Source organism: Mauremys mutica, chromosome 1, assembly GCF_020497125.1.
Source record: "Mauremys mutica isolate MM-2020 ecotype Southern chromosome 1, ASM2049712v1, whole genome shotgun sequence".
In the NCBI taxonomy this organism is placed as follows: domain Eukaryota; kingdom Metazoa; phylum Chordata; order Testudines; family Geoemydidae; genus Mauremys; species Mauremys mutica.
In genome coordinates, this window is record NC_059072.1 from 177,581,738 (window position 1) to 177,608,715 (window position 26,978).

The 26,978-nt window shown below is 44.4% G+C and overlaps 1 protein-coding gene and 1 long non-coding RNA gene across 3 annotated transcripts; one reads left to right on the forward strand and one right to left on the reverse strand.

Moving 5' to 3' along the window:
• The first annotated feature begins 418 nt into the window (after window positions 1-418).
• LOC123361840 (T-cell surface antigen CD2-like) lies at window positions 419-26,943 on the forward strand. Of its 2 annotated transcripts, XM_045002009.1 has the most exons (7): window positions 419-463; window positions 1,520-1,779; window positions 2,828-3,100; window positions 18,240-18,494; window positions 22,677-22,814; window positions 24,319-24,438; window positions 26,801-26,943. In XM_045002009.1, the coding sequence occupies exons 2-7, from the start codon at window positions 1,725-1,727 to the stop codon at window positions 26,941-26,943; spliced, it is 984 nt and encodes a 327-aa protein (XP_044857944.1). In that variant the 5' UTR covers window positions 419-463; window positions 1,520-1,724. The 2 variants fall into 2 exon arrangements, with proteins under 2 accessions (XP_044857944.1, XP_044857946.1); XM_045002011.1 differs by lacking the exons at window positions 419-463; window positions 1,520-1,779; window positions 2,828-3,100 and adding an exon at window positions 13,424-13,547.
• Window positions 16,417-22,706, reverse strand: LOC123361843. Its single transcript, XR_006576248.1, has 3 exons — window positions 22,596-22,706; window positions 22,418-22,486; window positions 16,417-17,422 (listed from the first exon to the last, which is right to left on the reverse strand). It is a non-coding gene; the product is annotated as an uncharacterized LOC123361843 (long non-coding RNA).
• Window positions 26,944-26,978: the final 35 nt, after the last annotated feature.

Below are 26,978 nucleotides of genomic sequence, written 5' to 3' on the forward strand. Positions count from 1 at the left end.
GCCAAAATTCTTAGTGACATGAATGAAGATGTAACTTATATCTCAGGTGCAAGTTGTCTAAAGAAAAGTGGGCAAATGAATGTAAGTGGTGTAGATTCCATCAGTGTGGTATTCAGTGAGTGTGCAAAGGAATAAAATTTACACTCCAGGTAGTGTGATGGATGTTTATCCAAAATGGCTGCCACAGATGCCTCTGGAGCTAGGACTGTCATTTGCTATGAGGCAAAGGAAGCAGTTGCCAACCCCTCAGACTTTTTGTAAATCTTTGCTTCACTCTTTGCCCTCCTGGCCCCAAGGCTTTGCCAGATATAATATCACATATAATGTTCTCTGTGCTGACACAACTCTGCCCCTGTCTTTACCCTCCCCAATGTTTTGTGAAATGATGCTGTTGATTAGAATGAAGTTATTGTCTGCAGGTCACAAGAGCCTGTGCGCTAATACAGACAGGCCTCAGGAGAGGGTAAGTAAAACGATGACTACTTTAAAAGGGCATTGTTAAACATATTGACCAAAGTGTTTGGTTTATCGGGGAAACACTTCACCCTGGGTCATGACAATTGGCAAAATGACCATTTGTGGGGGATCTTTCTTATTGATAGTCAACATCGAAAGGGCACGAGTTTTCCACTTTAAATATCAGTCCCCCATTAATATAGTTTATTCATGATGGCAGAAGCTCTGGAAGAAAAGTTTGCCGGTTATGGCTAGGTTAGTCTACTTCAGCAAGTAAGCTCAAGTGAAGTATGCAATTACCCAGATTTAGGTGATCAAATGGATGGGTTCTATAATCAGTTGAATTTCAACCTCAAAAGGTGGGGAGGACGGTGTACATCATCTGCCTGGAAGAAGGGTTGGTCCAGATTCCAATATCTATATCTGAGATTGTGGGTGGGTGGGTTTCCTAACCATTTTGTACTTTCTCCAAAAGGGCTTGTGTCTAGATCTGTACTTTTCCTGAAATGTTCCGGCTCCTTCTCTGTCTGTGCTTTATCCAGAGAAGCAAGGCCAGATTTCTGCCTTTCTATAGGCAGAAATATCCTGATCATACCTCTCAACTTTGTGAACCCTAAATGTATATGATATTTGATGGGTATGGCCATTCATCTGTAAGTATGGGTGTCAAAATGGTGACTCTTATGAGTATTGGTCCTTTCTACTATACAATTTGGAGGGTGGGTAGTATGAGCAATCTGCACCATTGCTATTTACACCACTGAAATCCTAACTGGCAGCCCAATAATTCCCTAGTTTAGCAGCAGACGCCCCTTGGCTCCAAAACCAAACAAACCAGCACTTTTTCATTTTTGACCGTTGTCTCCAAATTTTCGCTCGAGTGAGTTCTCGTACATTAGGGATATGAAAAATATTATTTTCTGCTGTGAAATGGCTTGTGTTGTGCACACTTCTAAGCAGCTGCAATGCTGTGGACAATATGCAAGTTTATTAGCGTGCATGTATGTAACAGGTTTGGAATCTGTCTGATAGATACCTTGTGGCTTTCATCATTCTATTTCAGTAGATCCACCGTCCCTATGTGAGAGCTTTATTGTGAGTCATTGAGGAAATGATTAGAGAGACTCTAAGCATTGTTTCTGAATGTTCACTATCTTCAAGAGACATCAAACAGGAGTCTGGAAAGCTATTGGGATGTAGAGGGTTCCTGATAAAAAGTCCATAAACTTATGTGTATATATAATATCTGAGCAAAAATCAATCCTGACATGTCATCTAGTTTTGCCTTCCAGTTTACGCTGTGTGCACTTATTATTCTCCAAGGTAAGACTTGTAGACTTCTTTTTTTTATTATTATTATTATTTCTCAGTAAATCACTAGCACTGCAATGTGTTTCTATTAAACTCAGAGGAAAGATCTGATCCTGTTCCAGCTGAAATTAGCAGGAGTTTTGTCATGGAATTCAAAGTGTGCAGGATCAGCCCATAACGATACATAGTTTAGAATGAAGTAAAATGAAATTCCCTGTTTCATTATATTGTATTTCTGGCTATACTAACCTTTGGCTTATAGTGATCTTGCTTTTGAAAAAGATAGACAAGCTCATTACAAAATGGTTTTAATATGTTTTTAAGAGTGTCAGAGACAATGCTGACTTGAAATACAATAACAATAAAATGCATGATCTATTTATTACAGTAAATAGATAGCATTGCTTTCATGCTGAAAAGAGGGCTGCACTGAATTGTGTTCAGATGATGGTAAGAAATTGTAGATACTTCAAGAATCAATAGATGATTTGTATTTTTTTTTGCATGTTTGCAAAAAGTAACTTGATTAGAATTAGCTACTGGAACTTCCCCACCTTCTGTCTGAGGATATATTGGTTAGTGACATCCTACACTAGTGGTTTCCAACCTTTTTTTCATTTGTAGACCCCTAAAATTTCAAATGAAGGTGCAGACCCCTTTGGAAATCTTAGATATAGTCTGCAGATCCCCAGGGGTCCACAAAACACAGGTTGAAAACCACTGTCCTATACTTTAAATGTCATCCTTCATCTGGAAATTTCAAAAAAATTAGAAAAATTACTACTTTGAGCCACATAAATATGAAGAGGTAGATATTGACAATATTAGCCGATTTACAAATGGGGAAACTGATGAAGAGAGAAATTAAATGATTTGCCCAGGTTAGTAGCAGAGCTGAAATAGGACTCAGGAATCCTACCTTCTAGTCTCCCGATCTAGCCATTAGGATACTTGGTGCACATTTCTTAATTTTAATACATCTATCTGTTTGAATAGCATGCCCAGGAATATACTGTGCAGTTCTGTAACTAAAATTATTTTGCATGTGTTGTATTTCCAGTGCACAGTGATATGACAACTGTAAATGAGATCCTGGGTGGTTTTGTTACATTTCACCTCGATTATCCTGACTTTGAAAACCCTGCTTACATCACCTGGAAGAAGGGGAATACGTCGTTACATAACAGGACATATCCTAGGTTAACTATCTCTTCTAATGGAACCTTGGCACTTAAGAATATAGAGAAAAAGGATGAAGGACAATACACAGTGAGTGTGTATAACATAACTGGAAATCTTGTCTACCAAAGAATTTTTCAACTATACATACACGGTAGGTGTAAAAGTATAAGCTCAGTGTCTCGCTTTGTAGGTATGTGTGGAACAGACCTCCCCCCCAAGTTTTTAATAGCAGGTTATGGTTTCTCTACTTATTATCATATGCTCCTCATTTTATTTTCTGATAGTTTAGAGTTTGTTTGGTTCCTTATTGAGTGATCTAAAATTCTAAGATGCGCTTTATTGTCAATCATAGCACCTACCCTTGGGCCAAGATTTCCAAATATAAGAACCTAAAATTAGGCTCCTAAAACCTTATTTAGGCTCTGAAATAAGCAATCTCAGGAGGACAGGTGGGGTCCCAGAAGACTGGAAGGGGCAAACATAGTACCTATATTTAAAATGGGAAACAAAAAGGACATAGGGAATTACAGATCTGTCAGCTTAACTTCAATACCTGGAAAGATACTGGAACAATTTATTAAACAAAACATTTGTAAGCATCTAGAAGATAATAGGGTAATAAGTAATAGCTGACAAATCATGCCAAACCAACTAAATTTCCTTCTTAGGGTTACTGGCCTGGTGGATAGGGGGAAGTTGTAGATGTGATATATCTTGATGTTAGTAATCTTTGAGATGATCAGGAGAACTGCATGGTAAATTGCCTGCCAGGTGTGAAGGTAGCAGATCTCATGAGACATCTAGATGGCCTAATAGGTAGTGCTGAGGAGGAGCTGGTGGTCATGGCAATGTAGGTACCAGTGACATAGGGAAAGGTAGGAGAGAAGTCCCAAAGGCCAAGTTTAGGCTGCTAGATAAGAGATTAAAGTCCAGGAGCTCCATGGCAGCATTCTATTAAATGCTTCCAGTTCCACACGCAGGGTCAGAAAGACAGGCAGAACAGCAGGGTGTCAAAGCTTGGATCAATGAAAGTGTAGGGAGGAGGGATTTAGGTTTATTAGGGACTCAGGAATCTTTAGTGGAAGGAGTGGGTCTGTACAGGAGGGCTAGGCTCCATCTAAAACAAAATGAAACTGGACTGCTAGTACGTAAAATCAAAAAGGTTATAGTGGATTTTTTAAATTGGGGGGGGGGGAGCCAAGAGGGGCAGCGGATTGCGCAGTTCAGGCAGATACCTCCCTTAGCAATGAATTTATTAAAGGGGGAACTCTGTATCCAAGTAAAGAGGATAAGGAAGAAGTTGGCAAAGGACAGGTAGGAGCCAGTGAGAAACACTCAAAAGTGAAAGAATACCACTTAAAAATAACACATAATAAAGGGAAGCAACTGGATATTGACAAAAGATACCACTGTTTATATACAAATGCTAGAAGTCTAAATAGTAAGATGGGTGGACTAGAGTACCTGGCATTAAATGAGAACATAAGTACACTATGCATCACAGAAACTTGGTGGAATGAGGATAATCAATGGGACATGGTAATACTAGGGTACAAAATGTATAGGAATGACAGAGCAGGTCACCCTGGTGGGGGAAAGGCATATGTGAAAAAAAGCATAGAGTCAAATAAAGTAAAAATCTTAAATGAACCAAACCGTACCATAGAATCTCTATGGCTAGAAATTCCATGCTTGAATAAGAAGAATACAGCAGTAGGAATATATTACCGACCACCTGACCAGGCTGGTGACAGTGATTGTGAAATGCTAAGGGAGGTTAGAGAGACTACAAAAGCAGAAAGCGCAGTAATAATGGATGATTTCAGATGTCACTTCAGGACCTGATGCAGAGATAAAATTTCTAGACACCATAAAAGACTGCTTTTTGGAGCAGCTAGTCCTGGAACCCACAAGGAGAGAAGCAATTCTTGATTTAGTCCTAAGTGAGCACAGGATCTGGTCCGAGAAGTAACTGTAGCTGAACCACTCAGTAATAGTGAGCATAATGTCATTAAATTTAACATCCTTGTAGGGTGGTTAAGACCAGAAAAACCTACTGCGGTAACATTTAAAAAGGGGAACTACACAAAAATGGGAACACTTGTTAGAGACGTTAAAAGGAGTTGTTACAAGGGCTAAATGCCTGCGAGCAGCACGGGGACTGTTTAAAAACACCATACTAGAGGCTCATACTGCATATCAGACACAATAAGAGGACCAAGAGAATACTCTGCTGTTTAGCCACGGTGGCAAAGGAGGCAGTTGGAGGCAAAACATTTCCTGTAAAATTTGGAAGTTAAATCCTAGTGAGGATAATAGGAAGGATCACAAACTCTGGCAGGTTAAGTGTAAAAGTACAGTAAGGCATGCCAGGAAAGAATCTGAGAAGCAACTTGCTTAAGATGCAAAAATTAACAGTAAGAATGTTTGTAAGAGGTAAACAGTGGAGTCCCCCGGGTTTCTATACTGGCAGCTGTGCTGTTCAACATAGTCATTAATGACCTGGAAAAGGAAGTGAACAGTTAAACAGCAGAGTTTCCAGATTATACAAAGTTATTCAAGATAGTTAAGTCCAAAGCTGACTGCAAAGAATTACAGGGGGATCTCACAAAACTGGGTGACTGGGCAAGAAAATGGCAGATGAAATTCAACATTGATAAGTGCAAAGTAACGCACACTGGAGAAAATAATCCCAACTACACATACATAATGATGGGTTCTAAATTAGTTGTTAACTCCAAGAGCTCTTTCTAGAGTGTTAGCATGGAAAGTTCTCTGAAAACTTCATCTCAATGCACAGCCTCGGTCAAAAAGGCTAACAGAATGTTAGGAACTATTAAGAAAGGGATAGAAGATAAGACAAAATATCATAATGCCACTGCATAAATCCATGATTTGCCCACACTTTGAATACTCTGTCCAGTTTTAGTTGCCCCCATCTTAAAAAAGGATATAGTGGAATTGTAATAGGTTCAGAGAAAAGTAACAAAGATGATCAAGGGTATGAAACACCTTCCATACAAGGAGAGACTAAAAAGATTAGGGCTTTTCAGCTTAGAAAAGAGATGATTAAGGGGGGATATGATAGAGGTCTATAAAATCCTGAATGGTGTGGGAAAAGTGAATAGAGAAGTGTTATTTTTCCTTTCCTACAATATAAATCCCTGGGGTCACCTGCTGAAATTAATAGGCAGCAGATTTATTACAAACAAGAGGAAATACTTTTTCACACAAAGCACAATTAACCTGTGCAACTCCTTGCTATGGGATGTTGTGATGGTCTAAAGTTTAACCGGGTTCAAAAAAGAATTAGATAAGTTCATGGAGCATACGTCCACCAAAGTCTATTAGTCAAGATGGACAGGGATATAAAACCATGCTCAGGGTGACCCAAAACTCTGACTGCGAGAAGCTGGGATGGGAGTATGGGATGGATCGCTCCAGAATTTCCCTGTTCTATACACTCCCCCTGAAGCTCAGGCCATTGCAAGAGATAGGATACCGGGATAGATGGACCATTGGTCTAACCCTAACCCAGGTGTATAAGGATAGTTAAGCACTGAAATAGGCTTCCAAAAGAGGTTGTGGAATCCCCATCATGGAGGTTTTTAAGAACAGGTTAAACCAAGGATCAGCAACCTTCAGCACATGGCCCGCTGGGGAAAGTCCCCTAGTGAACCGGGTCAGTTGGTTACCTGCCGCGTCTGCAGGTTTGGCCGATCGTGGCTCCCACTGGCCATGGTTCGCCGCTCCAGGCTAATGGGGGCTGCGGGAAGCCACGGCCAGCATATCCCTCAGCCCGCACTGCTTTCTGTAGCCCCCATTGGCTTGGAACAGTGAACTGCAGCCAGGGCCCACCAGGGGGCTTACCCTGGCGTGCTGCGTGCCAAAGATTGCCAATCCCTGGGTTAAACAAACACCTGGTCTAGGTATAGTTGGTCCTGCCTCAGCCAGGGGGCTGGCATAGATGACTTCTTGAGATCCCTTCCAACCCTACATATCTTTGATTCTATGATTTGCAAACCAAGTCGTGTAAGAGTTCTAGAAATATATATTGGAATGGCGCAAAGGGCTTGATTCCTCACCCAGATGCCCTGGAAGGAGAGGAACTGTAAAGTGCCAGTTCGTGGAGTTGCCACCTTTCATCGTGATCCCATCCCAAGTTCTGCGGCATTTAATGTTTTTTTTTTCTTAAAGTCCCCATTGTCAGAGCCAGGTGGATATATGAGAATCTCCCTCTTCATATAAAAGAGAGAAATTTCTAGTGCTTCTGATTGTGGAGAAAATCTTTCCACCATGAACCATAAAGGCCCAAAAAACAACCCAAAAGAAACAATCCATCCAACACACCCCCTCCAAAAATTATTATTTTACAAATATCATGATTTGGGGGCCTTATGCATGATTTTTAAGTGGTTGGGTTTGGCACTATGCTGGTAATGGCTCCCTGATTCGGAGTTGCCATGTCACAGTGTAAGTTAGGTGTGCTCAGGAACCTTATGCCAGTGGAGGATTGGGCGGTGGTTTGCGTTGTCTGGCTCCTCATTCCGCCTGTCCCATGCCCCTGAGGTGCCCCCTTCCAAACCTTCTTACAGGAGCGGAGGGGCTGCTGGTTCAGGAGGCAGCTTTACCTCTTCCTCCAGACCATCCCTAAACTGGGGAAATGCTCCAGTGTCCATCTGGCCCAAGCACAGAACTGTTGTTATGCCTCCTCCATGTCTGTTTCTCTCTCCTCTGTCTTAGTCCACCCCAAGCAAACCCTCTATCACATGGCTCATCAGCAATGGTGGTGTAACACGTGTAGCTGGGCATAGCAGGCAGGCAGGTGTTCATGGAGCCACCCATGCAGATCTTTCATCTTTTGGGGTCAGCATGGGGAAATCACTCACAGATGTTTTACAGAATGAGAGAGAAAGAAAAAAGAGAACAACTCATCCCCTGGGCATAAAGGCAGTTTCCTGTTGGGCCCCGATCAGTCTTATCAGCATCTAAGTTAGAGGTGCAATGGGAAACTCCCCATAGATGGCTTTATAACATGGAAGGGCTCTGTAACCATTCAGGGGGCTTCAATCTGAAACAGTGAGGGGTCTTGAGCACCACCTGTTTGTGATCCCGTGCATTTCTAAGTTCCTGTCTATCTGTATCTCAGAGTGTGTGCACGTGACTATAGTTTCTGTTCTATCCATAAGCTGTTTGGGGCTGGGCCTGTCTTTTTGTTTTGTGTTTGTACAGCACCTAGCACAATGGGAGTCCTTGTCCATGACTGGGGCTCCTACATGCTACAGTAATATAAATAATAACAACCCTCTATATTTTATCTGAAGGGCACTGTGTTTGGATTCCTACGTCTGCATTTTATCTGCATTTTATCCAAGGGAGCATGTTCAGGTTCCTGCCTCTGGAAAGACCCCGATCACACCTCTCAACTTTCTAGACACCACAAAGTGTAGCCAAGATCTCCAAATTGCACAGCAAAAGGGCCAAAATGCATAGCAGGCATTTTATTGCCTTCTCCACATGCAGCTCTGTGGCTATAACCCAGAAAAGTGTATATGTTCATGATTCCCTACCTCCAGGAAGTGTTCACAACCTGAGTATGTGCCTTTACCTCATTATTTTAAAAATAAAATAAAAAAAATGTCTTCATTCTCTTTCCCCACCCTCACTTCACCCTACAGTTGGTTGCTCTCTGTTGGAATCCTGAATATGCCTTTTTTCCCCTTCAGTTCTCTCATTTTCTTTCTTTCTTTCTTTCACCACCACCCCCTGCATCACCCGCTGCTGCTTTTGTACCTTGGAGAGAAGGAGTCTGACACTACACTGGAACAGGCTGCATTGACCAGAGCAGGAGCAAATGTAGAGCAGAAGCTTGGGGGAAGGAGAAGGAACACTTACAATTTTCCTGCCAGGATGCAAAGAACTCCATAAAATAGAATCATAGTGACGTAGGGCTGGAAGGGACCTCAAGAGGTCAACTAGCCCAGCCCAGTCATCTTGTCTAGTCCCGAGGCAGGCCTAAATATACCTAGGGCATGTCTATATTGCGCTGAGTTCAGGCAACAGGGGTGTGGATAACAGTGTGCACCAAAGTGCCACGCTGTAACTTCCCTGTGTTGATGATGTGAGTGCAAATGTAAAGGTCCCTCGTTCACACTGAAGTAGTCCTACCTTTAAGTTTGCACTGACAGCATCCACCCGGGGGGTTACAGCGCAGCACTTTGGTATTCACACCCCCATTGTCTGAACTGTGGGGCAGTTTAGACAAGCCCTTAGACCATCCTGACAGGTGTTTGTCTAACCTATTCTTAAAAACATCCAGTGACAGAGATTCCACACCCCCACAGCTAACCTAGTCCAGTGCTTAACTATCCTCATAGTTAGTTGTTCCTAATATCTAACCTAAATCTCCCTTACTGCAAACTAAGCCAATTACCTCTTGTCCTGTCCTTGGTAGATATGGAAAACAATTGCTCACCATTCTCTTTATAACAACCTTTTACATATTTGAAGACTGATCTTGTTTCCACTCAGGCGTCTCTTCTCAAGACTAAACATGCTCAGTTTTTTAACCTCTTTTGTTGTTGTTGTTGCTCACCTCTGGACTCTCTCCAGGGATCAGTAATGTGTCTGTATATGGACACAAGTGTCCGTGGTAAATATTTTGAGGTCAGTGGTAATTTTTCAAAAAGTTGAATGATTGGATGACATAACCACACCCTCTCCCCCCAATGTCTGTCACTTAGTACGGTAATTTTGTCAAGAGTCCTTTGCACAACATGGTGGTGCTGACCCCTCACTCTCTCCAATTTATATACATCTTTCTTAAGGTGTGGAGCCCAAAACTGGCGGCACTGGTAGTCCAGCACCAGTGCCAACTGGAGTGGAACAATTGCACACAACGCTCCTGTTAACACATCCCAGAATGACATTTGTCTTTTTCAAAGCAGCATCATATATTCAGTTTGTGATCCACTATAATCCCCACACCCTTTTCTGCAATACTACCGCCTAGCCTGCTATTCTCCATTTTGTATTTGTGCACTTCATTTTTCCCCCAAGTGTGTGGTACTTTGCACATCCTGATTGAATTTCAGCTTGTTGATTTCAGACCAATTCTCCAGTTTATCATTTTGAGTTCTAATCTTGTCCTCCAAAGTGCATGCAACCCCTTCCAGCCTGGTGTCATCTGCAAGTTTTATAAGTATATTCTCCTGTCATCCATGTTGTTAACAAAATTATTGAATAGTGTCAGACCCAGGACCGACCCTGCAGCACCCCACTCGGTATGTCTTCTCAGTTTGACAGTGAACCATTGATAACTACTTTCTTAATACAACCAGCTGCTAATGAAGAGCTCTTGAGATGCCTGGTCCTGATTCCCATCGCTCAAAGGGTATAATATCCCCATCTAGCAGGGAGGCGGTAGAGGCCTACAGTCCCATGTCTGTCTGTACTATCTCCAAAGGCAGCCTCTCCTTTTGATTCACTATCCCCACACTCAGCTTCCCTGGGTGCAATCTCTTCTGTTCCACCTATGAACCGGTTGCACTGTCCCCATGCAGAGCGATCTGCTTCTCCCGCAGACCCACCCACTGTTCCTGCCCTCTGGTTTCATGATTAACTTTAATAGGAGTGGGTTCCAGAGGACTGGTGCTTTAAAAATATATCCTGTATTAATGGTGATCTGAAATACATTAATAATAATCAAAATCAGACCCCAACTCATTAAAGAGAATATATCAAAATATCTGAGCCTTATTTCCTCCTTTTCTTACCTGCTTAGATCTGAATTTAGGCCTATATCTTTCCCTTTCCCTTTCCCCACCCACTCCTAATGTAGTGAAAGGAACCAATCTCCTTTCTCTGCTATAGTGGTTAGTGATGCTCGCAGCTGTGGGAGGAGAAAATGGAATGTTGAACTTAGGTCTTGGCAGGTAACTGTTTCAGTTCACCTTCAAAATGTATATATTTTTCATTTTTACATCTAGGTGTGGTTTCTGTTAACGATCTGAAACCCTCAATAGGTTTTTTTTTAAAATACCTGTATAAAGCCTTCAGTGCCTCTAAACAAAAAGGGGAAGTGCTTTCTCTGAGAGGTTCTAACTTCTGAGGATTTGTGAGTTAATGTCTGAAGATGCAAAGGCCGAGATAATTGCTCATTATGATCGTTGTATTGAGAAGTATCTTTCAGGTACTGTGTTGACCACCTTCTGAAATATTTAAAGCATGACAATGCACAGGTCTTTGGAAACAAAATCAAGCCATTTAATCCAAAAGGAAGTTGTTGGGGGGTGGGGGGGAGGAGGAGACTGGGAGTTGAGGGGCTTGGAGATGGTTTATACAACACATCAAGCTGCAGCTTGTCCTGCCCTGTGTACAGTCAACAGGATCATTACCTCCGTTCTAGCTGCAGCAGGAGGCAGCAAGAGCCCACATGCTGGGTGATGTGTGGGGCACGGGCAGTTAGAAATATCACCATTTGGATTCATAAATGGAACAAATGTGATCTGGAATCAGCGAGACAGGATACTGCAATGTCACAGTCACAGAGTCACTTTTCTAACTGTCTAGCTGCAATCACAAGGCCACATTTTTCTCTGTAAATCTCTACATGATCTCAGTAGGGTTGCCCTGATGTAACTGAGAGCATAATGTGGCCCTAAATCTGCATGATCCTTTTCCTGACTCCCCAGCATGAGAAGATTTTTGCCTGGGAGTTTTTTTTCTAACATTCTGATCTTTTCAGTATTCCATTTTTAATCCCCCTCCACCCTCCCTCTCTCTTGCCTCTAGAATAGCAAAAAAGACAGCAAACAGGCAGGCAGCCTCAAAACGTAAGGGCAAAAATATACCCTGGGGACGGAAGGTGAGTATTTGAGGATGATATTTAGCTGTAAGTCTGCAAGTGACATTTTCCTCAATTAATTTTAGCAGCACAGCAGGAAATGAAAGGGTAGTGCTTACTGTAAATGCCTTTCTCCCCTCTCCCCACCACTGCGGGTGTCTGAAGATGCACATCACTGCTCTTCTCAGAGAGGGCTATTTCTGTCATGTCATAGATCAGTTCGGGTCTGTTCTATGCACCTATGATAGTGACAGGATGAAGCTGCTGTGGTCTTGAGCCATTTTGCAGATTTTGGATACAGATAACTGAGAACTGACTTTAACTGACATTGCTAAGAGGGAAACAAAACAGGAGGCTGGGATGCCGAGCAGTCACGCTGGGATAGTCTAATATGGTAAGAGTTTAAACAATAATGGGTGTGATTTTAAATGTTTCACTGGAACACACACACAAAATATCCACAAACCCACACCTCAGCACTGCCTTCAGATTACCCTGACCAAGCCAAATGAGATGCATGAGCTCTGTATGAAGTTAAGCAACGTTGAAGAGCGCTGTATTCCAGTTGTACTCTGAAGTCATGTCCTAATCTCATTGCAACCCAAGTGCACCTTAAAAATTTGAGTTTGGATATTTTGCCATGAGATCCTCCTTCCCCCAAGTGCCTGAGATTGGGCTGATCTTAAATGTTACTAGGGGGCTGTATTTTCAAATGGGGTAAATAAGTGTAGCTCTATTTATAGTAATGACATCAGCTGAGGATCTGGCCCACTGATACCTGGACTAAGGCTGGGACCAGGGGAGCAGGTCTAAACCCTTTGCTATGGCATGTAGACAGCTGGTTTATATTACCACTGTTTAGGTAATGCATCATGTTCCTAAAATTCCAGCCTGCATACTACAGAATCTGGACAGACTCCTACGTGAGACAGCATTGGACGCAAGATGTTGTTACCCTCTGATTCTTTCTCTGTCTCCTCTCTGCCAGTCATATCAAATCAAACACTGCCTGACCAACCACCAGCCTGGTGGGTCTCCTTATCAACCCACCTCAAATTCCTGTAGCCATCACTCTCCACTGGGGGTTGTGCATGTCCCATTCAGGCATGATATATTTCTCCCATGGCACGGACAAGAGTCTGTCCCTGAGAGAACACCATGAAGTTCAGGCTCACAGTGCTGGCCTGATCTTCAAAGATGGCCTCTCACGTATCTCCCACTGATTGCAGTGGCAGTTGTTGGTGCTCAATACCTCTGAAAAACAGGGTGTGGTTGTACAGATTGCTTTCTTTGACCATAGCCATTCTTTTCTGAGCTGCACTTTAAACCAATCAACCAAAGACTGAAAAAGTACAAGGGTGTTTCCTCCTTTGCTCATGATAGGCTTTGCATTGGCTTCTTCCTAAATCTGATCAGATGGCTGGGAGAGTCCTTTCTCCTCCTTTTCTGAATCCCATTCTGACACACACCCAGCTTCTGGATGCAGGGCCTTGCAAGCAGATCGTGGCTCATGTCACTGCAGCATGAGTTCAGCCACCTGGAACCTTAAAGATCTATTCTGATACGTTATTCAGGATGGGTGTGTTGATTTTTTTTTTGTTCTTGCTTCTGACATCATTTCCTGAGCAGCAGATTCGTTTAGCCGTGTAGCCAGATCCTGTTCTTAACAGACGATGCAAAAAGCTCCTTAAAATGGATTTCAAATCTCCTTTTACCCTGAAGTGCGTGCTGGTGATAATAATCATGATTGATGGTAAGTGTGGGTTTTTCTTTATGAAACTGGCACGGATTCACCCAGGTGAGCGGAAACCTTCATTTTGCTCGGATACCTTTGTAAGGTCACCACCGGGCGTTGGGAAGTATCAAGTGTTGTAACCGCTAAAGCATGAAAAGGGGCCATCAAACCAAAGTAAGACAGATTTTTTTATAAACTAGTAATAACTAACAATGCATTATTGCCTTGATGTACTGTAGCCTTGAACGCAACTGAAAATGATAGCCTCAGAGGCTTTGTATGTGGCATGCTGGTTAAAGCAGGATATGGGAATGTGGGACTCTGAGGTTCTAGTCCCAACTCTCCATATGACCTTGGGCAAGTCATTTAGCAATAGCCACTATGTCCCTCCATTGACAGTGGTTGTGACCTATGCAAACGGACAGTGTGAGTCTTAATTGATTCATGTTTGCAAAAGCCTTTGAGATTCTCAGATGAACGGTGCTATACTGGTATAAGTTATTTTTACTGCCATACGTACTATGGCTCATGTAATTCATGAACTGGTCCCAGTTAGCCTTCTGAGTGTTGGACTCTCTATACACTCTCTCAGCCTCTAAGCTCTGAGGAGGTGGAGCTGTTGGAGGTAGGAACTTAAGAGGAAAAGAAGAGGGTATGCTCATGTCTTTGTCTCTGTAGTTCTGGCTTGATGGTGTGCCCCTTGCCTTGATCTTTGCAGGATAGCAGAGTTAGCCTTCACTTCAGCTTTAACCCCCTCTCTTCCCCTCTCCCACCTTCCCACTGTGATCCAATTGACCATTTTTATGTCTTATCTGGAGTTTTGCCTTTTGTGAGTCAGCCAGATCAGAGCCAATGGACGGACACACAATAAAATCAGTGACTGTGTTTTATCATTGCTGCTGCGGGCCACATCAAATCAATGAGGAAGCAGACACTGTCAATGGAATCATTGGTGGCTCAGTCAACTTTCCTTTGGGAATTCAAAGCCTAAAAAATCTCACTAGGGTAACCTGGGGAGATGACCCATGTGTGAAGCCCATGCCTTATGATACTTCATCTACAGGCTGTGACACTTATTGTAAAAAGATTATGTGCTTGCAGAGCAGATCTCTGCAACTGAAGAATGTGTCAAAGGATGAAGAAAAGTATGAATTTGCTCTTACAGTCACAAGCAAAAAATCTTTCTTACTAAAAGTATCCGCTAAGTGATCCTTGTTTGGAATCAATCATTCTTGAATCTGAGAGGTTAAATGAAGGATCAGTTCTTTCCAAGATGTCAGTTTGGCTCTCAGTAGCTGTTGGGGTCTCTGGATTAGCAGACACGGTTTGTAGGTCTTCGGCTCTGCAGAATGCCATAGTGTTGCATGCAAACAAAAGGATATTTTTACACCCACATTGCCAACTTCCCATATCCTTTGAGAGCATAAAGGTGCTGGGAGAAGATGCCTTCGCGTTCCCCCCCGCCCGACTTCAGAGACAGCAGTGTGGGTTGTGTGTTTCTGGAGAGCAGATTTTAGGCACGGAGTTGTGGATTTTAGTCCATTTCTGTAGTGGGAGAGGTGGCAGCTGTCACAAAAACCATCGCCACTGTTGGCACTAATTGACCCCTTGCTGGCACTCTCGCCTGGTAGGCTAAGGACTGACTGGATGATGGTGGCTGAACTCTCTTCTCATCCCCAAGAGCTGGTCTCTCTGGGTCAGGTTTGAGATATACCTGGGCTTGTTTCTCAGCTGCTCAAGTGCAATGGAGAAAGGGTCTGACAAGGATGCTGTTGCCACTCTCTGATTCTCAACTGTTGACCCCCAGTGTGCAGGTTTAACTTGTGCTGATGACATCAGGTCCCTCAGGGGTATTATACCACTTAGAAGTTGGTCATAGTGGTCCCTTGCTCCACCATGCCCTCTGTCCCCAACCTTCCCGCTCCCGTTGTTCACTGGATGGCAAAGCTCTGGCATAGGAGACAGCAGAGCTGGTGTGAGAAGTGGCAAAGCCACTTCTGGCAGCTTTACATCAGTGGTGCTTCTCCTCACATAGGGAATCTCCCGGCAGGTGCAAGCTCACTTAGCCTATAGGTGACTCCAGCCCATCAGTGGGGTAGTGTGGGGAGGCTTGCACTGCCATTGCCCACTTTATACCAGTGCCATAGATAAACTGAGGCCTTCAGTCTCCAGGACTGTCATTCTGGCACCTTGCACTGCCCCCTCCAGGATTCAGATAGGCTGGTACTTTGCACTGCATTCTCTCGGGTCCTGTTCTATGCTGCATTCACTTTACAATGTCCCAGGTTTTTAAAGAGGAAATGGAGTTTATGGGATTATAATGAAAATGTCAAAGTGGACTGATCTCAGTGAAGACAAATGAAACTTAATGCCAGCCAAGTGCAGACAAGCAGAACTCCAGCTGAGAGCTGGTCAAAGACAGGGCTGCTTGGCCCAAACAGCTTAGATGAGAATTGGGCAAACCGTTCAGAAAATGTTCAGACTTACTTTTTCTTATATTTAAATCCATTTGCTTTTGTGTGTTTACAACTCTTCCATGTTCACTTGCCAAACATCTTCTAGTGAAAGAATTTACTGGCAGGAATGCTCATAGGTGCAATGTCTTTTAGGTGAATATTGGATATTATTCAAGGAAAGTGAATTTTGAGCTTGTGAACATGAATATTCACACCAGACACCTATGTGTGAGATACGTACAAAGTCAAGGAACAGAAATGTACCATGTGACCTGTATGTCTAGTCGATACTTCACTACCTGCCATGGCTCAACTATAGAAAATAATCTATTGCCATGGGCTAAACTGATGGAGACACAAATTTATTAACTTGGGAAACTTAAAATGATCTGGGATTAATTTATTTAGTGTAAAGAACTCTTTTGATAACCTCAGTTTCATGATTCTTTATTTCCGAAATAAATAATTTTCAACAAGAAAACCGAAGAGACCCCAAATTTGTATGAAATGTAGGTAAATTAAGATGAATGACATTTATCAGAATGAGGGAGATTTGAGAGAGGTCTGATTAACATAACCAACACAGCTCAAATTTCAAATACTCTCAACAAACTGCAAGCTACAGGCCAGAAATTATTCAGAGTTAATGCTACAAATAATTTTGAATGCAGAATCTGGAACATTCAAGAGAATGAACATCAGTTTGCGGGCAATATGTAAACAGAAGAAGAGGTGAGGAATAAATTACTGCCTATTGTTTGCCCAGCTCTAGCTTGAGTCAATTCTCCTTCAAGAGTACAATAAATATCTATATTTACGATGCTGTGAAATTAAAGGTTTGAGATGACCAAAGAAGTAATTTCATAAGAGGTCTCCAAGATCAAGGGCTGGTGGTATGATGGAATTACAATTCTTTTGGAAGGAGTGCCAATCAATATCTCATGACGATTCAGGTAAATAGTTAATTGAATTAATCAGCAAAATGTGGGCACATCTGGAAATTAACCAAACCAAACCAGGAGTTTCAATTACATTCATGTGACAGATTTTCTTCTCAGAGGGCAATCAGACTCTGGAATTATTTGCTCCAGTGCCACTGGAGAAACTCAAATTAATGGTATTCAAGAGACTAATAGCCAATAACTTGGGCATCAGAAGTATTTCAGAGTGTAAATCACATTAGATACTCATCTACTGTACAGTGATGTTTGATCGCATGCACAGGGTTGAATTGATCACCGGATATGAGCTGGGGAAAGGATATTCTCCTGTTGCATATTGACCAGGACCTTGGAAGTTTCTGTCCTCTCTTGGAGCATTGTGCAGGATTTGACCATTAGGATCAGGTGGGAGTATCCCACACATGATCTCTTGCAGTTGCTGGGGAGCTGATGGGCACTGCTGAGACTGAAGGAGGAGGAACCGGCATTGGTGAGGCTGCAAGAGGAGGAAAAGAAGTGGTTCTCAACCTATTTACCACACTGGGCTGCATATGCTGCCCTCTATGTGTTATGTGGGCCACATTTGCACAATGTATATACTCCCTATATGGCCCTGAGGATGTCACATAGGCTGCATGTGTGCTGATTGGGCCACGGGTTGAGAACCACTGCACTATTGGATGGATTGCCTTGGGGTGGGCAGACTTCGGTAGGATTGAAGGACTGGGGCTTTGGCTACACTTGCACTTCAAAGCGCTGCCGCGGCAGCGCTGCCACGGCAGCGCTTTGAAGCGCTAAGTGTAGTCAAAGCGCCAGCGCTGGGAGAGAGCTCTCCCAGCGCTGTCCGTACTCCACCTCCCTGTGGGGAATAACGGACAGCGCTGGGAGCCGCGCTCCCAGCGCTGGGGCTTTGACCACACTGGCGCTTTGCAGCGCCGCAATTTGCAGCGCTGGAGAGGGTGTGTTTTCACACCCTGCTGCTGCGCTGCAAATTTGCAAGTGTAGCCAAGGCCTGGGAGAGAGAACTGCTCAATTGCAGAAGAAGAAAATGGAAATTGGAGGGACTTCAGGATTGCAACAGGCTATCATGGGATTTCAGAGGGATAGCCAGGTGTTGGAGGGATTGCAGGCATTGATGAACCTCCTTCTTTCCCATCTTTTATTTCTGTGTAAACTAACATGTGGCAAATGCAGTTGTGGTCTGTGTCCGAATGGCAGAAATACCCACTTTTGTTCACGTTCATTGCTATGTCTGATTAACTTGTCTCTCTGTTCTCTCTCCTGTTTTCATAACTCCCATCTTGTGTGACAAGAGCCAACCCAAATCTCAGCTGTTCGTGTCTCCAGCCCCAGTGATGAGAGAGATGATTTACTTTGTGGGAGGGCTAACCGTTCCGGTCTCCGCTTTCGTTGGACGCTGAATGAACACCCGGTGGACCTGACTGAGACTGAGGATGATGGCAAGAGGATTATTTTGGCGAAAGAGGTGGCTGGAAAGCTTGACTGTCAGATTCACCATAAAAACAGCACCAATGAGTGTTCTGTCATAGAAGTGGAGTGTAAGGAAAGTAAGTGATGTTAGCCACAGTTTATCTTCATTTTCCCCCTCTCAGGATGAGGGTGAGAGGAGTTGTCATTGGCCGTATCTGCATGCAGAGACAAGTGTGTCTTGACTTCCTCGCCTCCCTCTCTCTCCCCCGCAGCTCTGTATCCATGTTCTGTAACAGCAGTTCTCAATCAGGGGTCTGCAAGCCCTTTCGAGCAGGGGGGCGCAGAGCCCCATGGCTGAAACCCGGTTTCCCCAAGCCCCAATGCTGAAGCCAGGAGCAGTGGAGGGCTGAACCCAGGAACCCCAGCGGCTCCCCGCACGAAGCTGGGAGCCTCACTGGGAGCCCCCTGTCCACACACAGCCCCTACCTATCTCCTCCCTGAACCCTGAACTACCTCCTCCCTGCACACAGCCCCTAGTTACCCCCTCCCTGCACCCTGAGCTACCCCCTCCCTGCACCCAGCCCCTGAATACCCTCTCCCTGCACCTTGAGCTCCCTCCCTGCCTGCACACAGCCCCTAACTACCCCCTCCCTGCACCCAGCCCCTAGTTACCCCCTCCCTGCACCCTGAACTACCCCCTCCCTGTACACAGCCCCTAGCTTCGCCCTCCCTGCACCCTGAGCTACCCCCTGCCCGCACACAGCCCCTAGTTACCCCCTGCCTGCATCCTGAGAGGTTTTCAAACTTTTTGAACTGAGTCCCCCCTTTGAGTTATATTTTTGGGTGCTGCCCCTCCCCCCCACCCAGACAGGCTGGGTGGCCTCCTGAGTGAGCCAGGGGATGGAGATGGCACTTCCTCCCTGGACCCTGCTGTGCAGAGTTGGCTCGAGCCCCACCAGCCCCCAAATAGAAGTAAAACTATGCCTATGCCCAAGGGTGCCCCCCCGGAGTCCCCCTGCTCCCCGTCCTTTCTCCCACCAGGCTCTGGTGTTTTTATAGCATGTTGAGGGGGGGCCTCAGCAAGAAAAAGGTTGAGAACCCCTGTGCTACAATGTATTTCCCAAATTGACATGCACCTCCCCCACTAGCAAGTCAGAGATATCCTACCCCACAATCAAAAGAACACGGGTTTCTTCCTATCCTGACACACCTTCCTCACTCAGCCTTCCAGCACTTCCACAAATAAACCAGCACCCACTACCTTCTTCGGCTCCTGGGCTCAGCTGCTGTATTGTGCTGTGTTTTATTACCCTCCACCTAGGTCAGCTGTACAAAATCGTCAAGAAAATTAACCAGCTCATAAGTATCGCCTCAGCTTCCCTCACAGTTAGTGTTAGGCAAACGATTCACCACAAATTATTTATTTATCTATCTATCTGAGCTTTTCCCCTGTTTGCAAATTGTCTGCGGACTCTGATTTCATTCATTTGTTTACTGTACACAATTGACGTCCCTTTTGTGTGAACAAATTTCACCCAATGGACAGATCACAAACCGTTCGGTGAGGGCTCAGTCAAGAGCCTATTGATATCGTTGAAAACACCCTCATTGACATTAATGGGCTGTGGATCAGGCCCTGTGATCATTCATGCAGGGATATGATAATCACCCTGCAGTATATGCACTGTGGGGCTGCCTCAGTGACAAAGTGTCACTGTCGCTTCTCGGCTCTAGGAGCTAAGATCAAGTGTAAGTAGTCTCTTGGCCTATCCAAGGCCGTGATCAAGTGTCTTGATGGTTTTGGTCTGTTGGCCTCAAGATGAAAACCTTGTCTGTGTCTCTGGGACCCTGAAGTAAAAATAGTATCTAAGTTATATCTGTTCCCTATTTCCAGTTCACAAACTCACCAAGGAATGTCATGAAAGCTGTGCAGGCACTGCTGAGGTGAAAAGTTGTATGAACACATATTGGCAGGAGTATTAGCTCAGTTTTGGGAACTGGTGACACTTTTGCTTTCTGTGAACAAATATTTACTTCGTTCTAATGTTCCCGGACAGTGAGTAAAAGAGGTTTTGAATACCAATGTAGAGAATTTATGGGTTTTCATTTTTTTTAATGACCGATTATTTTTGCTGTATTCTTCCCCCCTCTAATTACCATTATGATGATAATTAGAAAAAGACTGATGATTTTCTACTCACTAGTCAGAAAAATATAACTTGCTCCAGGAAAATGGACAAATGCAGTTTTTGTAAGGTTGATAATGAATCTAAATACACTGGACATTAGACAACTTGATGGCAGATGAAATTTATCCTGGATAATTGTTACCATAAAACATATTAATCAAAATAATTCAAACTTTTCAGGAACACTGAAGGGCTATAAACATGTGCAGGGCCGGCTCCAGACCCCAGCGCGCCAAGCGCGCGCTTGGGGCAGCGTCCCGCGGGAGGGCAGCAGGCGGCTCCGGTGGACCTCCCGCAGACGTGCCTGCGGAGGGTCCGCTGGTCCTGCGGCTCCGGTGGAGCATCCGCAGGCATGCCTGCGGGAGGTCCACCGGAGCCGCGGGACCAGCGGACCCTCCGCAGGCACGTCTGCGGGAGGCCCACCGCAGCCGCGGGACCGGTGACCGCCAGAGTGCCCCCTGTGGCGTGCCGCCTTGCTTGGGGCAGCGGAAATCCTAGAGCCGCCCCTGAACATGTGGGATCTAAAGAAAATGACTTGGGAGTTCTAAGTAGCTTGATAAAAATGTCTGTCCAGCATGAAGAAGTAGTTTAAATAAGTAAGAAGATGCATAGGACATTTAAAAGGGTATTATTATTAGAGCTGTCAAGCGATTAAAAAAAATCAATTGTGATTAACCGTGCGATTAATTGCACTGTTAAACAATAATAGAATACCATTTAATTAAATATTTTGGATGTTTTCTACATTTTCAAATATATTAATTTCAATTACAACACAGAACACAAAGTGTCCCGAGCTCACTTGATATTTATTTTATTATAAATATTTGCACTGTAAAAAACAAAAGAAATAGTATATTTCAATTTGCCTCATACAAATACTGTAGTGCAATCTCTTTATCTGATGAAATTACAAATGTAGAATTATTTACAAAAAATAACTCATTCAAAAATAAACAATGTAAAACTTTAGAGCCTACAGTGATTAATTTTTTTAAGTGCAGTTAATTTTTTTGAGTTAATTGCGTGAGTTAACTTCAATTAATCAACAGCCCTAATTATTATTAATTCAAGTATTTTGAATAGTGTATTCAGAATGGTCCCTGTAGAGAGAGACACTGTAGATAGATAAATTGACTAGTTAGCTAAACAACCTACTGTAGTTAGCTAGACAAGGTGACTAACTAAACAGACTGACAGGTATACTTAGTTCAAGGTGTGGGAATACTAGATGAAAAAGGAACCAAGTGATAATAAAATCAATGGTTCAAATCTAACCCTGGTGCAATTCCCTTGACTTCAGTGAATTTTTACTGGGTTAAATTTGGCTCCATATATTTACCATATTTGGAAGAAGAATGTTTTTCTTCTGAATGTCCTACCTCAGAACAAACCATCCTTAAACAGGAGGAGTGCTTTGGAGGATCTCTGTCTGTTTGTAAGTCTGTTGCGCCATCTGCCTGTCTTTCTGTCCATTTCTCTCTACCTCGCTGAAGTAAATTCAGTTCCTATATAAGGCCTGGTCTACACTGGGGGGCGGAGGGATCGATCTAAGTTACACAACTTCAGCTACGTGAATAATGTAGCTGAAGTCGACGTACTTAGATCAACTTATTGTTGTGTCTTCACCACGGTGAGTCGACTGCTGCCGCGCCTCCATCGACTCCACCTGCGCCTCTTATGGTGGTGTAGTACAGAATCGACAGAGCGGTAGGGGGTTGATTTATCGCGGCTAAACTAGACGTGATAAATCGACCCCCGCTGGATCGATTGCTGCCCGCTGATCTGGCAGGTAGTATAGACATACCCTAAATCTGTGTAGTTGACAAATCCCCAGTCAATGAGCGAGGTGCTGGATAATATTTACCAACCTGTGTGTGACCTTCTGACAGGCCCTCTGCAGTCCGTGCCTCCTGTTGGTGGCTTCACATTAGCTCTGGCTGGGAAGGGGAATAAAGAGAAAAATTGTAACGCAATTAGGAACCACATAGTCCATCCTTTCTTCCTAATTCCCCCAGCCCACCCACCTCTGCAGTATTCTTCACTGACTTGAATTCAGCTGCAGGGCTTCTTCAGCTCAGGAGGACAAACTTCATTTCCTCTGACTAACATGCTGTGTTCTTCGTGCAGGAGACCTGCTGCAGCAACCTTTGTTCCTTTACACCCTGGCAGCATGTGGAGGGGGTGCAATTGTCCTGGCTGTTATAGCGTCACTGATAACATGCTGCTCTCTGAAAAGCAAACAGCAGTTCATTCCGGTGCCTTCAGGTGAGCGAGGATTTCTCTGCTTCTCACTGGGTTGAGAAGAGTCTGTCCTAGGACAGTCTAAACACAGCTCCATTTCCCAATTTGCTGGGTGCAGCTTCTCCATAGGTACTGACTAGACTTTGTGGCTAGTCTTGTCTTCCTTCCATTACTGCCCTTGTCCCAGTAAAACTGAGCGTTGTAAAAACCTGCTCATTGCTGGGGAAAAGTCTTCTACTGGTGAGTTCCTGAAGGAACATTTTTGTTTTCATCTCAAATTTGCTGGCAGGAGCTATTTGTGCTGAAAACATCAGTGGGGGCGCATTAAAGAAGCCCTGTTACTCTGTCTAGGCTTGATCCTGAAGGGAGCTGAGCACCTGTTCCTACCACTGAATCTCCTGTCGGGATCAAGCCCTCTGTGCTCTGAGTTCAGACATAGCCAGGCCACCTCAGGCAACAATCCTGTCAGCTCTCCAAATTTGGGAAGTTTATAGTGTTCAGGGCCGGCTCCAGGCACCAGCCCAGCAAGCTCTTGCTTGGGGCGGCAGATTCTATGGGGCGGCATTCCGCCCAAAGCTAGGGCGGCACATTGTTTCCTGCTCTGGCCGCCCTGTAGGGGGCGGCGGTGCAGAGGAGGGGAGCGCCCTGCAGCAAACTCGGCAGGGCAGCCCGCGTCCTTCCCTCCCCACCGACCGGAGCAGTGCGGAGCCCTCCCGGCAGGCGGCGCGGTGATTGGGGCCATGGGGTGAGCGCCCCGCTGAAGCCCTGGCCGCCCCCGTGTCTCTCTGCCCCCCGCTCCCTCCCTATTAGACCAGGCGCGCACTGCAGCACAGGGAGTCCCCTGGCTCCGGCCGCCCTGCAGGGTTTTGTTTTGCTTTGTTTTTCCCCCTGCTTTGCCGGCCGTGCCGTTCCCCCCACACACCCCGCTTTGCCGCTCCAGCCGCTCCGCAGGTTGGTTTTTTTTCACCTGCTTTGCGGCTCCAGCCGTGCAGTGTTTTTTGTTTTTTTTCCACCCTGCTTTACCGCTCCGGCTGTGCTGCAGGTTTCTTTTTTTCCCCCTGCTTTGCCGTTTCAGCCACGCCGTTTTTTTGTCCCCCCCCGCCCCCCGCTTTACCGCTCCGGCCGCACTGTGGTTTTTTGTTGTTGTTTTTTTTCCCCCTGCTTTGCTGCTCCGGCTTTGCTGCATTTTTTGCCCCCCCCCCCCCCTTTGCCGTTCCAGACGTGCTGTTTTTTTGTTCCCCCCATCCCGCTTTGCCGCCCTGGCCGCGCTGTGTTTTTTTTCCCCTGCTTTGCCGCTCCGGCGGACCCCCCCTTCTTTTTTTTTGCTTGGGGCGGCAAAAAAGCCAGAGCCGGCCCTGATAGTGTTAATACCCTGTATCAGTCTGCTCTGGGAATGGCGCCAGGGCCATGTGAGATGGAGACAAAGATTAGTGTGAAAAGCCAGGCTTCACACTGAATATTTCCAGAGTTTATGGAGGGTGGGGCCTGGTTCCTGGTTCCTTGCAATCTTTCATCTGCTTTTCTACAGAGGAGGAAAAGGAAGAGGGAATGACGATGTCAGTCATCTCCAATGAAGGAACAAAGAGCCCTCCAAATGGAGACCACCATGAGGCACCATCTGCCCCAGATGACAGCCCTCCAAACCCTGGTTGGTACATGGACTTGGTTTGTAGCTGCCTGAGAAATAACTCATTTAGGAAATTGGAGGAGGATAAAATTGATGTATGTTAGTGAGGGTGGAAAGAGTTGGCTGGACAGTCTGGAGACCGAACATGGCTACTGGCAGTGCAAGCTTCCCAGCACTATCCTGTCAATACCTCATTAAGCCACATCAGTATGTGCATTTGTCAGCTCTTGGTGCATTGTGGCCTCGTGCCTTTAATACCCAATAAGTGCACCAATACCCCACTAATGCACCTCCTGCCATGGGGCAGAGGATGGGCTAATCCATTTTACCTTCTGGTTATTAAAAATATCTTTTTAAAAACAGCTTTGCAATTTTACTGTAATGTTAGCTCCCCACCTTGCATATCCAGTATATTTATAAGCTCGAGTCACTAACATTGCCCCCAATTCTAGAAATCATTCTTATTCAGCACAGTGCTTAAGAATGTGATAAGCCAGAAGCACATGCTGAAATCCCATTGAAGTCAGAGGTGCTTGAGCACATGCTGTGTTGCTTTCTTGAATCGGGGCCACAATTAGTAATACATTCACATTTAAATCAAAGAAATTGGGAATGGAAAACATGGTATATGTGTAATGCGGCCAGCTTAATGTGGGGATAGAAACTTGTTTTTAAATCTTCTATGTGAGTTCTTGATGCATTGAACTCATTTTTTTGCAATTACTTTCCCTGATTTTTTAAATGAACATTAACAGCAGCATATCCGCTACTAACCCATATTAACTGAAGCTGCCTTAACTGGGAGACTTTTACGTGAGACTTCCTTATCTCTGGCATCTTTAACTGTGGCCTCAACGTAACTGTCCTTTACTGAGATGGCCTTAATTGAGTTATCCATAATCCACCATTGGTTCAATTATCCTTAGGCAAAACTGCATGCCCTCGGTTTTCAGTGGTTATTGATAAAGGTGCCACAAAAATAAATCAAGTGTGCTTGATGAACAGAGCACTGGATTAGGACTCAGGAAATACAGGTTCTGTTCCTAGCTCTGCCCTTGACGTGCTGGGTGACCTTGAAACTGACCTCCTTGGTAAGGTACTTTGCACTCTGCTGATGCAAAACATTAAGTCAGAGGGCCATAATCATTGTTAATGCACATGTGTAATCATTCCAGCTTTAGTGAGCCAACCTTTTAAAACATTGAACTGATTTTCTTCCCGTTGAAAATCCCCCTTCTTCATTATGGAGGAGTACCTCAGTGGTTTGAGCATTGGCCTGCTAAACCCAGGGTTGTGAGCTCAATCCTTGAGGGGGCCATTTAGGGATCTGGGGTAAAAATCTGTCTGGGGATTGGTCCTGCTCTGTGCAGGAGGTTGGACTAGATGACCTCCTGAGGGGTCCCTTCCAACCCTGCTATTCTATAATACAATAATATTCTATGATTCAATAAAACAAGGTATGTTTAAATTTTCTGGCAGTGTATCAAGAGAAATTGAGGTATGCATGTGCTGCATTTCAATAGGAGCCTGTGGAAGAAGGATGTTTTTAACTTGCTTCTCTGATTCAAAAATGTCTGAAACTCATTTTGTTCTAACTTCATAAATATATTGCATGTGGGGTTTTTGGCATGAAAAATCCCAGCACCAAAGACTCTCGTTGAGAAAGTCATGATGAGCAAGTGAAAAACGAGGGGTTGGAAAGGAAACTGAAACTCAGCCCTAACTCTAGCTGCTTCTACCACAGGAGCCGTAATAAAATAGTTTTATCTCGTATTGCATCTTACAAATATATTGTATCCCTTAAAATGCTTGGCAGAGTTAAAAAATACAGTTACAGAGCAAGATAGTACAATAATAGTGGAGGAGGAGTTAAATGTAGAGATATAGGCAAGGGAGACTTGATATGGTTTAGATCAGAGATTTGAAAATATACAGAAAGTTAATAAGGCAGAGAGAGATGGCAAGGGCTTGTCTCAGAGCAATAGTTGCCAGATTGTATTGAAGGACAGAGAGGAAACCAGTTCTGTGTGAGAAGAAATTAAACAGAGGGGACTAGAGAAAGATGAGCTCTGTGCTGTTATCTGTGGCAAATCCCTAGAGGGATTTAAAAACAAGGGAGGTGATCTTGAACTGGATCCTGAATTGAATGTGAAGTCAATGGAGCCGTTTGCAGCATGGGCTGAAGCAGTTGTGCTTCATTGTCAGAAGGAAACAGCGGTGGCTGAGTGTGCTGGAGACCAGAGAGCTAGGACTGGGGCAGGCCATAGAGAAGGGAGTTGCAATTGTCAAGGCAAAAGGAGATGAAAGTCTGGGTGAGGATTTCAGCAGAGGTGGAGTTAAGACAGTAGCAAATGTTTATAACCATTTCTCACTTGTTTTCCAGAAAGCACAGAGACCTGTCAAGGCCTTGAGGCAGAGCCCAAGATGGAGGCAGTGTCTGAGGTGACACCGGATCCAGAGGTGGTTGTTGACATCAACAATGAGGAATTTCTGTGCGACTCTTTCCCTGATCCTATTGATCCCTGACCAGACACGCTCATTGTACCATCCTGGGGCCTGGG